The following is a 14,318-nucleotide window of genomic DNA, read 5'->3' on the forward strand; positions in this document are numbered from 1 at the left end:
CTTGAGGTAGGGGGAAAAGTGGAACTTTGATTTTGGACGTTACCAGTTAGATAGATTCGTTGTTATAGAAATGGCTAATTTACATTAGTCGAAGTCAAAAGTTGAGGTTTGATGTTATTCTCTTATTCTACTGCACCAAAGGGAGTTGGAAGTCAACTCGTTTTCTTACTTTTTCCCTACTTTTCTGCACATTTCCCTTCCCTTCTCTGTCCGTACCCACTTGGGTTGCTTTTATTTTGAAGGCAATTTCTTTTTTCTTTTTTTAATTTACATATGTTGTGCATGCATGCCTACACAGGCTTACAGGTTCGGCCTTCTGCAACTTTCCCAGTTTCTAATTGCCCAACCCTGACATAGCTCCTTAAAAGTTGGAGATGCATTGCTTAACAATTAGGATCAGATGGACTTTGGAAACGGAGATGCATCAGACCCCAGGGATCTTAACAACTGGACTGAACTTATATTCTCTTCCCTGAAAGAGAAATTGTGGGATATTCTGGGATGCCTTCCTTTCCCCTTTTCTAAGCCTGCCTTGCTTTCACCTGAGTAGGATCACCAACAAGATCAATCAGGGCCAACAAGTCCTCACCTTTTTTGCGTTTGAGCTTCCGTTTGCGTTGCTTGTTGACAAAGCATGCCGCCAATGTGCTGAAAAGAATGGCAGCGGCGAGGAAACAAATCGTAGCAACAATGCCCGCCAACACCGGACGTGCCAATCCTTCATCAGTCAGCTCTGGCTGCGGAAATATGTCTGAGTAGAAAAGAAGATAGAAGGTGTGAGTAGAATTAAGGTTTGGAGATGCCTACAGAAATATCTAACAGCTCTAGATGGGGAAGTCTGGGAAATCAAACTCTATAGCAAGGGTCTTTAAACTTGGCAAGTTTAAGACATGTGGACTTCAACTCCCAGAATTCTTGAGCTAACATGACTGGAGGAGGAATTCTGGGAGTTGAAGTCCACATGTCTTAAAGCTGTCAAGTTTGAAGGCCCCTGCTCTATAGGACGGCTAAAGTGATTTTTATTGAGATTGATTTATAATAACAGAATCTTACTAATTTGATTGTGCTTCTTATTTTCCCCCACTCCCTTATACTCTAATGAATGAGGGGAGTATCTGACTCTTCCAAATGTTATCTCTTTTCTCCAGACGTAAAAAAAAAGAATGTTACTATTTTCATTAAAATTTTAATTATGACAGTTTTCTCCTCATGACAAGCATCTGAAGAGTGTGTCACAGGGTATTTATTTATTGACCTATTAAATGTGTTTGTCACCCCTCTCATTGTCCCCTTTCGCTGGGTGACTTACAACGTGAGGAAATGATAGTGTACAAGATTAAAAGAGTAGAACAAGAAGTAGATTAAAATGAACAAGAAACAGCTGTGATCATGGGGGGATATATCATAGAATGGAGGTGAGATCTTCTATTCTATTAATCCAGTAACCACCTGCAGGAGAATGCAACTGGCAGTGCCGGACTTAATAATATAATAAAATTGAAGATGTTACCTAGTTTGGTAATGAAATGTCTGAAAGAAAGTAGCCAAGCTCAGGGACCATCAATGACCCCACAAGTTTTTCATGAATTTCTGGGAATTCTATGAGTTGATATCCACCTCTCTTAAAGCGACCAAGGATGAGAAACACTGCTCTAGACTGAAGAATGCTTTTAATTTTGGGTGTGTGTGTGTGTGTCGAAATCATCACAAAGGACTCCTTGTTCCTAGAGCTGATTGAGATGATCTCAGAACTGTGTTAGATTCAGAGGCTGAACACCTGCCTGCCAAGGCAAGTAAAATCATTACTTACCTGTGCTGGAGACTCCAGCAATATTGCTGGGTTCGCTAATTAGACCTTGCATGACAGCCAAAATTCGGAACTCGTACCACGTGTCCTATAACATGAAACACACAAGGGTCAATCATCTCAATAATGTCAATGGAAACCAATGTCATCCTTATTCAAGGTAACAAACCATTCCCAAGGGAAGGGAGGGAGGTGGCAAAAATATTCCTTACAACCAGACGTGAGTTCAGCTACCTGTATTAAGTAGAACTAGCTCTTATTCAACTGGCCACCATTTGAATGTGTTGGCACTGCAAAGCTTCTCCAACAATACGACCCAAGACAATCCTTTGGAGAATTCCAAGATAGATAGAAAAGAGTATCTGCAGGTCAGGATTGAAATGTGGGGTCCTCGATACCCTCTGAGCTTGGTTGTTTTCTTGAAGACATTTCATTGCCAGACTAGGTGACACCATCAGTGTCACCTTGTTTGATAACATCACTGATGATGTCCCCTGGTTTGATAATGAATCATCTGCAAGAAAACCACCCAACGTAGAGAGAACCAAGGTCCCCACAATTCCGATTCCAAGGAACAAATGCAGCTATTAATTTTGTAGCAAAACCAGACCAACCCATTTTTCAACACCGGGACCTCTGATAATCTGGCAAGCATAGCATGAACCTTACTACAGTTTAGCTGCACTCCTCTATGTTCCTATATGAAAAACAAGTCCTGCTAACTTAATAAATTTACTTCTGGACAGGGTTGCAGCAAAGGTTTTTCCCCATAGATCCATTCGAGCAGGCATTTGTGCAAGTTGATTATTTATGAATCCACATTCTGATTTACTTATAAATGGGATTTATATCCTGATGTTCTGCCTTGAAGAGTGCTATAAGATAGCTTCTATCATTAAATATAGATGATGTACCATCAGCACCATAATCATAAAAGATAATAGCAGTCCAGATAAATTCAACAAAAGCACATGTCAAATCCAGGTAGAACCGAGAGGACTTAAAATCAAGGCCCTCACAAGATTAAATAAAATTTAAAACAGGGGAGCAGGAACAACAGAAGAGAAATAAGAGGAGGCTGCTCTGTGGATTTCTTTTCCTTACAGATAACTATTTTTTATTCCTACTTTTTCTTTTTCTTTTCTTTTTACTTTTTCCTAGTCGTATTGAATCTCACCTTTTGAATTCTCACTTCCAACCTTATCTCAGTGTGAAACTTATGCAACATCAGCAATAGGATTTTGTTTTTTAAAAAAATCAATTTACATGGATTTGGAGATTATATTCCTATGTAATTAATGTGTGTGTTTGTGTGTGTGTGTGTGTTTGTGTGTGTGTGTGTGTGTGTGTGTGTTCTTTCCCCCTTCCACTTTTTTCTGTTTTGTTTTTTCCTGTTGCTTTTTACTGAACTAATCATAATGGAAAACATGGGGGGAAATATATTATTCAAGCCAAATAGTTTAATTGTTTTGGAACTTTTAATCCCAGCAATTTGGAATATGAGGTATAGCAATCGCACTTAAGATTTATCTGATCAAGGACCTTATCCAATATAGACATTGAGATAACAGGTCTGAAATTCTCGATCTTTCCAGATTCTTTCCTTTTTGAAAATAGCGATGGCACTTAGACTTATATACCGCTTCACGGTGCTTTGCAGCCCTCTCTAGGCAGTTTACAAGTAAGCATATTGCCTCCAACAATCTGAGTCCCCCTTTTACTGACCTCAGAAAGATGAAAGGCTGAGTCAACTTTGAGCAGGTCAAGATTGAACTCCAGACTATAGGCAGAGTTAGCCTGCAATGCTGCATTCTAACCATAGCACTACCATGGCGCCACAGATATCACATCAAGCAATTATGTTTGTCCTGTTCCATCAAATCATACAACATTGCTTTGACAATAGGACTAGTGTCCAAAGGATGGAAAAAAGTCACTCACCCTTTTCCCAGAGCTTCCACTCACCTGAGTCAAATCCTTGGCAAAAAAATCACTGTCGCTCCCTAAGATGGCGTCATCCAAAATCTCCCATCTTTCTCCAACCCGAAATTCCATGATAAATCGGTCAATCGGAAAACTGTGATTGGCTGGAGGGAGCCATGACAGCAGAACACCTTGCTGGGTCCGGTTAGCTGTTAGGCACCTTGGTGGAGTAACCAGCACCAGAGGTTCTGGTGTTGTGACAGGGAATGCTGGAGATATGGTTTTTAATAAATAAATAAATAAAAAGAGAAGAGGAAAAAAAGTAAATAATCAGGATAGGAAAGGACTTCATTGATAGCACGAATGTCTAGTTCTAGAGGACATTTGCAGACCTATTTGGCTAATATTATTTAAATGGATCCTTCTCTTTGGCTTCATGTAAAATTGAACAACTTCTGAGCCACAATGTCTATGCAGATTCTCAGTCATCCAAGTCATGGTGGTCCCAAAGGTATTTTTTTCAAGAGGCAGCTGGACTTTTTTGTTTTTCTTTGAAGACATTTTGCTTCTCATCCAAGTAGCTTCTCATTTCTGACTTCAGAACTGAAGAAGCTTCTTTAATGAAAAAACAAAGGAAGGAAGTCCAGTTGCTTCTTGAAAAAGGACCTTTCTGAGGCAAAAGTCCTTCTTGTTAGTTTATCAGGCCAATAAAGAACAGCATCACACATTTTTAGTATTTTAAGGTAGGGATCACTATAAAATTATAGTGATTCTACAATTAAATATTTAAAAGATTTTTTTTTTAATTGAAGCCTTCTCCAATTCTCCTTCTCTCCAATGTCCAAAAAGAAGAAAAAATAGATCCACCAGATTTCATACCGCTGCTTCCCAGTGGCTTCTGATGTGTCTGTGGTATCCAGCCCCTAAAATGTTGCCCCTCTTCTGAATAGCCTTCTCTGGAATTTCTGCCTCCCCTTCCTCCTTCCATGTAGATCCTTCTCAAAATCTGTCTTTCTGTGACCTCTTTAACTTAATTTTCTTTATAATAAGTGGCCTTGGGAAAATGTGATTTTGAAGAGGGGCAGCCCAAGTCTCAAAGTGGAATAAAATACCAATAGAAATGAGTATTTGTAGTTCAGGGTTGAACTGTGGAGTTCTTGATGCTCTTTGAGCTTGGTTGTTTTCTTGCAGATGTTCCATGATGAACTGATGATGCTACCTAGTTGGGTCATGAAAGGTCTGCAAGGAAACAACTAAGCTCAGAGTGCCCAGCTGGAATAAAACAGAGATATTTGTAGGCCACTCTTTCTCCAGGAGCTTAAGACAATCTCCATAGCACATACCTTCCTCCAGTTGTTTTAGCCTAACACTCTTTGGAACAAGTTAGATCAAGAACTGCTAAGGACCCTACTCTGAACTTCTAAAGATGACCTTGAACCTGCATCTCTGGTACTAATCCAGCACTTTAATCAATTAATCACACCAGCTTTTTGTTCCCCGTGTCACCACTGTTCTACAACTCCCTTTCTAACCCATATCTGTGGCTTAAACAAACTAACCCCAATGATAAATCTGATTCACTTAGATTATTTTATCACATGCTATAACGTGCAAATAACAATTCCAAATTGGCAATAAGGGAGAAGGAAACTGATTCACTGGAAAGGACAACAGAAGTATTTGTACAACCTACCACAATAGAAGTTCCACTCATCTTCTGAATCATACCTATCCAGCCCTATCAGGAGTGGTCCAGATGCTTTCCAGAAATCAATTGTTCGTTCCAAAAGAACACAACGTTTGGAACATCATGTGAAGCCTCCAATTTTGGAATACTAGTTTCTGGAAAACTCCTGGAGTTTCTGTTGCCCAGAATTCTGAAAATAGAACAGTAGACTTTGTACATCGTCTATCTAGAACTTTGCTGAATGGGTACAAACAAAGAAGGGTGGTGGAAAGCATTCATCACCAGGGCTCACCTAAAGTATTTACGGTGACCACCTCACTGAAGGAGCTTGTGCCCAGCTTATTTTGGGCCAAGACACTGAACTGGTAGGCCGTCTCTGGTTCTAGGTTATCCACAAGCAACCAGCTGGGACCAGCCGGTACTGGAAGGGAAAGCCAATCATGAGGTCCGAACTGTGCCCTCTTCATCCTAGAGAGAGAGAGAGAAGAAAAGACCATCCAAGGAGCAGGTTCTTCAGAAAGAAAGAACCTCCAAGGAAAAACAGAAAGAAGGATAAAGCAGCAGAGAGATGGAGAAGGGACCAAGAAGGGGAAAGCAGAGACAATTTCTTAACTACCAATGGCCTTGTTTGGGGATTGATCCCGATGCCGGGATTCTATTTACTCTCTCTTCCTCCCCATCCCCCCCTCTCTCTCCTCTCTCTCTTTTCTCTCTCTTCTCTCTCTATCCTCTCTCTCTCTCTCCCCCTCTTGCCTCTCTCTCTTCTCTCTCCCCCATCCTCTCTCTCTATCCTCTCTCTCCTTCCATCCTAACTCTCTCTCTCTCCCCCTCTCCCTCCCTTCCTCCCTCCCTCTCTCTCTCCCCCTCTCTCTCTCCTCTCTCTCTTTTCCCTCTCTTCTCTCTCTATCCTCTCTCTCTTCTCTCTCCCCCTCTTGCCTCTCTCTCTTCTCTCTCTCCCATCCTCTCTCTCTATCCTCTCTCTCCTCCCACCCTAACTCTCCCTCTCCCCCTCTCCCTCCCTCCCTCTCTCTCCCCCCTCTCTCTCTCTCTCTTTTCCCTCTCTTCTCTCTCTATCCTCTCTCTCTTCTCTCTCCCCCATCCTCTCTCTCCTCTCTCTCCTCCCACCCTAACTCTCTCTCTCTCCACTCTCTCCCCCTCTCCCTCCCTTCCTCCCTCCTTCCCTCTCTCTCTCCCTCTCCCCCTCTCTCTCACACACACACTTTAAGAAATTGCACCAGTCATCTAAATTCCATGTGGAGAAAAAAATGAATTTGGTGATCTAAATCAACTTGGCAACTTTAAGACATGGCGATTTCAACTCCCAGAATCCTCCAGCTAGCCAACGTGCAAAGAATATATCCTACTGGCATGTTGATTTCAGTCTGCATCACTTGATTACAAGGAGTAAGTGGGAAAGGACAAAAAAAGACAATCTCCATCCTTCGACATCATATCTCTTTTGGCTGCTGCCATTTAAACGTGTGCTACCCACATTCCATCAAGTGTTGTTGTTGTTTTTAAATCTGAATTAGATAACTTGGTTGTTGTTGTTTTTCAAACGGCATCTCGAGAGGGTTCAAAGGTCTAGTATGAAGCTCTTCTACTTCCCCCTCTATAAAAACTTGGATATCTCAAGGTTTACATTCTACATTTATGCAAGCTGTCGAATGACAACTGTCGCAAACGGGTAGGGTAATCAACCCAGTTTCTGCTTGTCCTCGGATCACCTGAGCGCATATTTTGCTTTTCAAATGGCATGACTGATGAACTCATGAAAGCCACAAGCAGTGCGCTAACGATGAGAAAGTTTATGTATGCGCATCAGCCACCCTGCTGCCTATTGGCATCTTACCATAAATGCCTGGTTATTTGATCAGGCAGGTGTAAACATTCATTAAGGGTGACTCTCTTCACAGCGTCAAACCAACTTGAATGGCAGACACAGACATGGAGACTAAGATGACTCAGATGTCCTTAGCACAACAGCCAAATGACCCTCTGTGCTGCATGTTGCTTTCAGCTATGCTCACCTCTGATGTCATTTCAGCAATGGTGAAGTGCAAGCTATAATCTCATCCCTTCTGGCCCCAATCCAGGCCAAAACCACGGAAGATAAAACACTGAAACAACCAAACTGGGATTGCCAATTTATTTTGGAGGCTTTCTTTGGCACTCTGAATGCTATGCTGATTTTTCTCCAAGATGATCCATCCCTAAACCTGTTCCTTCAAGTCTTCCAACACTGCACTGTTCCTGAATCCATCCACCCCGCCTAAATTTCCTTCCCTCTTTCCAAAAATCAGAACAGTTGTTTATTATTGGACTTGTGCACCTAATATTTAAGTTACCAGTAGACTTTCCTGGTCAAATGGGATGAAGAGAGGCAGAAAGAAGAAAGGAGGATAGGAAGAAAATAGGCAACCTAATACAGAAAGCAATGGGTATTATCCTTATTTAGCCAAATTGGGATAATGCCAATCGATTTAAAGGAAAGGAGGTTTGTTGCAGTGATAAGGATTTGCAATGGCAATGAAAGTCCAATGTCTTATCTAAATTGTCCACTGCTTTCAAACCAAACTACCAGCAATGTTCTAAGTTCTCATGCTGGTGAATTGTTTGCTTTCACCTCGCTACTATTTAAATACCGGAAATATGCCCCCCCGCAAAAAATAAAAATAAAATCTATAGGAATCTATAGGACCTGACTTTAGGGATTTTTTCAACAGAAGCTGATCGTTTGCACATACATCATTTGATTAATCAACACCAAAAGGACTTGTGAACTGACTCAAGGAGTGAAATTTAAAGAAAGGTGAATGGACTTCCCATCCCAGGAAACAATCTATGTAGATTCTGGCTTTAATTTTGTTTTTCAGAAGAACCTCAACGAAATGCCTTCAAGACCTACAACTGAATAGCAATTTCGATGGGACTCCAGATGCAGGGATAACTTTATTGGGGAGAGGAATTTTGCAGCTTACTGGAACACCCTATATTTTCTTCTGTAAAATCTGAACAACTATTTTGGAATACTGAAAAATATTGCATAAGTGGTCCAGATACCTTTCTGGCATGACAGCGTTTTCACACTTCCCTGTCACTCTTCGAAACTGCAGGTGGGAAGTGAAGTGTGAACTAACCTTCAATTTTCTACTGACATGTGATTTCTAAAATTAAATTAAGCCCCTACAAAGAAAGAACCTGGACAAAGTAGATTATTAGGAGGGGAAAGTTTTCAATTCAAAATGGATATTGGCACCTAAGAGCCATCTGGACTTATTTAGACCTAAATGTAGGAAAGATGTAAATTGTCTGAAGCTCAATTCCAGTATGTCATATTTTAGAGGTATAATAGATGGTGCACACTGATGAATATACGACCATTAAATTCCAGTAACTTTTAGCAAATCTTGATATTGGTAGCCTTGGAAGACAGCTTCTAAATAACAATTGCATCCAATTTACAAGAAGGCAGATGTGAATAGTTATATCACTACATAAAATTTGATACATCTGTTTTTTTCCAGCTGGTGCTTTTCAGATATGTTGAGGGTGCATTTTGTTGAAGAAGGATAGATTACATAATACATAGGATGTACAGCATACTAACCAATTGGAGGATTACACAACACTAGTTTAAGCTAAGTCAGATGTTTGGTTAAACACGTGGTGGAAATCCAACTGTGTTCTCAGCTTTTGTGTGAAACAAACCATCAAAAGATGCCAATGTATAGTTTATTTGGGCCCAACACATCACATGAATATAGCACTATTATGTCAGATTTAGAAATCAGCAAGTTGGGTAAACTCAATTATTATGCTCAAAGGTTTATCAGGTCTTGTTTGCTTGAGACCACAGGTCTGAAGATGGACCACAGATATATTGCTGGTTGGGTGCCAACTATGGAACTATGACAAGCTTTTGTTTTTGTTCTGTTCTGTTTTGTGTTTTGTTTTGTTTTATTTCTTTCTTTCAGAGGAAGAATGGATCAGGACTAGATCTCTATCCAAATGGAATTGGGTGGGCAAAAGATCATATTTAAGATTTTAGCTTCCCTTTGCGACTGCTGTTTCCCCAGGAATGCAAGCTACTGTTTCAACACACAGGTTAGGATAACCACAGGCATCAATCTAAACCCTTCGTTTTTCATGATTCAGATCCTGATTTGGAGATTCCTGCTGGATTCTATTTAACTAAAAATCAAACATACGAGGCCCAAGAAAGCATTTGATGTGATAGAATGGTCAATGCAAATCCCATGAAGAGTACTTTGGGTTCCATCAGAGGAAAAAAGCAAGGTTTCTATGTCACAGATCATCTCTTCACGGTGGGAAAAGTCACCTCAAGAAGGGATAGACAAAGCCCCATTCCTCTATGCTACAAAAGCCAGCTAATCAAGATCAGGGATTGCAAAACTCTCATTGCTCAAACGGGACACCTGCATATTGTTGCTACACAATCAACATTCAGGGGAACTCAGTTTAAGAAGGACAAGGTCTCAAGTCTACTGTTCACACTGGCCAACTGGGAAAGAAAAGAAGCAGAGAGCAAAGCATGCTGGGATGACTCACAGAGGGCCGTACCAAACTGAGAATGTCTGTTCATATCCACCATCATAGCCAGATTCCCAGGAAACGTTGGCCGAGGTCATGGAAACACCAACGCGCACATTACTTGGGGCATGAGGACTTGTACCTGAAAATGAGGAGAGGGAAATTCGGACCGTCAAGATTAATGCAACAGAGTTTAAACTAGGATGAAAGAAAGGAAACACGCAATGGACTTCCCTTTCAAACACAGATCATTGGAGAACTCTAACATCCCCGTGTTTATCTATCTATATAAAAGTGAAATACCCCCTCATGCATCATCACAAAATCTCCAGAACCGTAAAGCCTACAAATTTGAAATTTGGCACCTATCTTCCTCTTGGCTTCTAGGTGCTCACTAAGAAAGGATTTTTCAAAATGACCATCAGAGCATTAGCATTTCCTATATCATTATTATTAACATGCTCTGATGCTAAGGAGTCCTACTCCCCCTCCCAACCTGAAAAGAAATCTCTTCCAAATGCAAAACACAAGCAGAGGAGTTTCAGTTTCACAGCAGCAACCAGCTTCAGTACAGAACAGTTGAGCTAAGCCATGCCCAGGCTCCTTGCTGTCTCCTTTCTCACACAGCAAATACTGTTTCAGTTTCCAAACAGCCCTCAGCCTCTCTCACACACTGACAGGATGCTATCCAGATGAATACCGATGGATGCTGGTAGGCAGAGGCAGAATTATTTCCCCCTTATTTTCCTCCCCCAAAACTAAGCCCGACCACATAGTTTCGTAGCAAAGTACGGGTATCGAGCTAGTTATCTGATAAACTAAAAGGCATCAAGGAACCTGCGCAAAGGAATACATAGACCCCACGTGGAATGCAACCCAGGATGTCATTCAGCCAAGATGAACTTTCACTTAAAAGAAGGAAACAATCCAATTGGAAACAAAACCAAATATAATATCACTATATTTAAATGGAAGTTCTCTAGGCAGCTTCTCCTAACAGATAGCAGAATGATCCGAGCTTCTCAGGAGGGGAGAAGAATCATAAGCAAGAAAGAATTGGGGAGATTTAATTGAAAGTGAGAAACAAGGTCCTGGAAAATGCTCACAGAATTGTTTCTGTGTACTGTCCAGCTTTTTTCCTCCAATTAGTTAATGCACCTGCTCTGCAGAACAGCCTCCCCACAGAGGTTTGCTGGCCCCAATTCTGTTAGCCTTCAAGAAGGATTTCAAGACCTCAAGCCTTGATCAGGATTGAAGAGAGCATGTCCTGGGAGGTGGAATACCTTATATATTTGATTTATGATTGATCCTACTTTATTATTATTATTATTATTATTATTATTATTATTATTATTATTATTATTATTATTATTATTATTATTATTATATACAAATCAAGTTGGTGAACATATCTAATACTCTTTCCTTCTCCTATTTTGCCCGCAATAACCACCTTGGGAAGTGGGCTGGGCTAAGAGAGAGTGACTGGCCCAGTTGGCTTTCACCTCTAAGGCAGGACTAGGGCTCACCGTCCCCTGCTCATTCGCCCAAAGTTGGCCAGCCACTTTCCAAGCCTAAGGTAGAACTAGAACTCACAATCTCCTGGCAATTGGCCCAATGTCAGCAAGCCAGTTTTCATGTCTCAGGTGGGACTAGAACTCAAAGTCTCCTGGTGATTGGCCCAAAGTACCCAAACAACCTGTTACTGGGGTTGTTCGCTACACCAAATCATATTTTTTGGTGTATTGAGCAGTCATATAAAACTTTAAATTTTTAAAAAAACAAAAAACTGGAGCAGAAATATGACAAGTGTCCATTGATCACCTCCCCAATGATCAACCAGTTGGGTGCTATCAACAATGCTTCCCAACCTCATACCTACCAATGACAGTCAGATGTGTGCTTGCCGTGATGCTTGTGACGATGTTGGTGGCAATGCATTCCCATTCTCCGTGGTCATCCTTACTGAGAGATCGGAACTGGAGGCTTCCACTGGGAAGGGTGGTATGCCTACTTCTACTAGGCTTCCCTACCTTGGTCAAATAAGAGAGAAGGCCCAGGAAAGGAAGGAGAGAGAGAGGGACAGGGAGGAACACACACAGAGAGACAACTCAGAGATATGTTGCAAATATCTGGACATAGGTTGCTGCTGTCTGCTAAGTAGTAGGAGGGGATTTTGGACAGAGAAACTCCATGTTCCGACCCAGCCTTAGCAAGTAACGGTAAGCTGCTTACTCACGAGTACAAATAAAGTCTTTTTTTTTCTTCATGTAGATAAACAAAAAGAAAACATTATTTGTCCCAACAGATCTGGCCAAGAAATCCAAATGTCTTGCTGTAGTGTGTGTAATCTTGCTGTCTGTGACAACCGGCCACTCCCAAACCACTACTATTTATTTCCCAGTCAGGGAGGGGCTGGCTAGCATCTATGACTTATTTTCTTTGAGATCCGGCTTATTGAACTCCGTTGCAGTCCTCTCCTCTCCTCTCTATGCATACATATAGCTGGGATGGGCCCCATCTGTTCCTCCTCCCTCCCTCAGGTCAGGCCCGGAAGACAGCTGAGTCTCCACCTGGGGGAGGACAGAAGGCCCCAGCTCTTACTTTGTCTCTGCTTCTGCTTCCTCGTCAGAACCTTCCAAAGACTCCGGAGGTGGCCCAGGCTCTCCCTCCGTCTCCTCCTCATCTGACTCTGCAGCTAGCTCTGCTGACAGCCGATGGGCCACAACACCCCAAAGCCAGAGAACGGGGTGAGATTATGGGCCAAAGAGGCACTTGGCTCCCTCCAAGTGGATAAGGAAGGACAGAGATGGCAAGAGTGACATCAAGCAGGAACCTCTGCAGATGGCTTGCAAAGAAGGGAACGGGCTAACGTTGGGCAAGGAATCTATTGCCCTGATCAGGGTGGACAACCTGTGTTTCCCCAATGCACCCATTCCTTGTTTGTGTGTGTGTGCGTGTCCCCTCAACCTTCCAGAATTGGTAGATTCCAAATTGCAGGTCATTTTTGGACTGGCAAGAGTGAGTGAAGATCAAAGCAAAGAAGTCCTACAGAAGCTGATGATCTTTAAAAAAAAAAAAAGCTTGCCAGTGATGGAACATAACCACATCTTTCATATCCCCTGCAGCTCCCAGACAGAGCCACGTATGTTCCCTAACCTCCAGAAGTAAGAGGGGGGAAGGGAAGGATGCTCCTTTTATAGTTGACTCAGCTATACCATAAACTTAAATTGCACCAAGTTCCAATTCCCAGGGAATTAGCCACCCCATGAAATGAAATCGGATCACGTTCCATGAAATGTCAAAGGTTTCCGATTCCAGGAACACTCAACATGTTAACCTGAGAAAGGAGATCTTTGTTGGCTTCTCTCACTGAAATCCTCTTATTCGCCCCCCCCCTTTTTTTTTTTTTTTGGAATTGGTGGTCACGCTAGGAAGCCAAGAGGCTTAGATACCTGATCAATTAAGCTGTGGAAGCTTCCAAATTGATTCTGAAGAAGGGTTTTGGATCATGAGAAATCATGTAATGTCTCGGCTGTTTGTAAAAGCAGCCTGTTTGGTTCTTTCCCATACATTTTTTCTGAATGATTCCTCAAACATGCAGTTCCAGTAAATATGCAGGCCTGCTTCACTGCTGTAGAACAGAAGAGGGAGCTACAGACCCATTCATTTTCCTTCCCTTTAATAAATTAATACCAGTTTACTGATGAAGTCACAACTTGGTTAAAAGGCAGCTTCTTTCCTGTTGGAGGATGCTAATTAGGTTTGCACTTTTCCTGGGACAATGATAGCAATAGCATTTAGACTTATATACCTCTTTACAGTGCTTTCCAGCTCTCTCTAAGCGGTTTACAAAGTCAGCCTCTTGCCCCCAACAATCTGGGTCCTCGTTTTACCCACCTTGGAAGGATGGAAGGCTGAGTCAATCTTGAGCCTGGTGGGATTTGTACTGCCGAATTGCAGGAAGCCGGCAGTAAGCAGAAGTAAGTCTGCAGTTCTGCACTCTAACCACTGTGCCACCGTGTGTCAGCCTTCAAGATCTTCTACTATTGCTTTACATCTTTTGGCTACCATAAGTAACAGGGGGAGGAGGGGGTAAAGTCTGGGAAGTGAGCTGGAGGTGTTACATTCTAGTGTTGTATAAAATGAGGAGGGGGGGAATATAAATTCCTGCTTGGGTTTCTATTTCTCATTCAGCTTTCTTTTCTCTGCGCAGCTGCAAACCTTTATCAAAATATGCCAAGGTCAATGGACAGAGGCCTCATCACCACCTGAAGATGTCCACATGATCATATTCACAACTTTTAATTGGAAGAATCATTTGAACTATGGGGGGTGGGAACATTT

General features: G+C 41.8%; 1 protein-coding gene across 1 annotated transcript in view; it reads right to left on the reverse strand.

The window, feature by feature from the left end:
• The window catches only part of IGSF9B (immunoglobulin superfamily member 9B), a 59,957-nt gene that overhangs the window by 19,689 nt on the left and 25,950 nt on the right, over positions 1-14,318 (reverse strand). Inside the window, exons 11-16 of the mRNA XM_026709124.2 lie at positions 11,854-12,004; positions 9,990-10,113; positions 5,710-5,885; positions 3,773-3,999; positions 1,811-1,895; positions 590-751 (exon numbers count right to left, since the gene is read on the reverse strand). Coding sequence (XP_026564909.2) covers positions 590-751; positions 1,811-1,895; positions 3,773-3,999; positions 5,710-5,885; positions 9,990-10,113; positions 11,854-12,004 — 925 coding nt within the window. The remainder of the gene's footprint in view (positions 1-589; positions 752-1,810; positions 1,896-3,772; positions 4,000-5,709; positions 5,886-9,989; positions 10,114-11,853; positions 12,005-14,318) is intronic.

The sequence above is a fragment of the Pseudonaja textilis genome, chromosome 9 (genome assembly GCF_049901715.1).
Source record: "Pseudonaja textilis isolate UNSWEBS1 chromosome 9, rPseTex1.2, whole genome shotgun sequence".
In the NCBI taxonomy this organism is placed as follows: domain Eukaryota; kingdom Metazoa; phylum Chordata; class Lepidosauria; order Squamata; family Elapidae; genus Pseudonaja; species Pseudonaja textilis.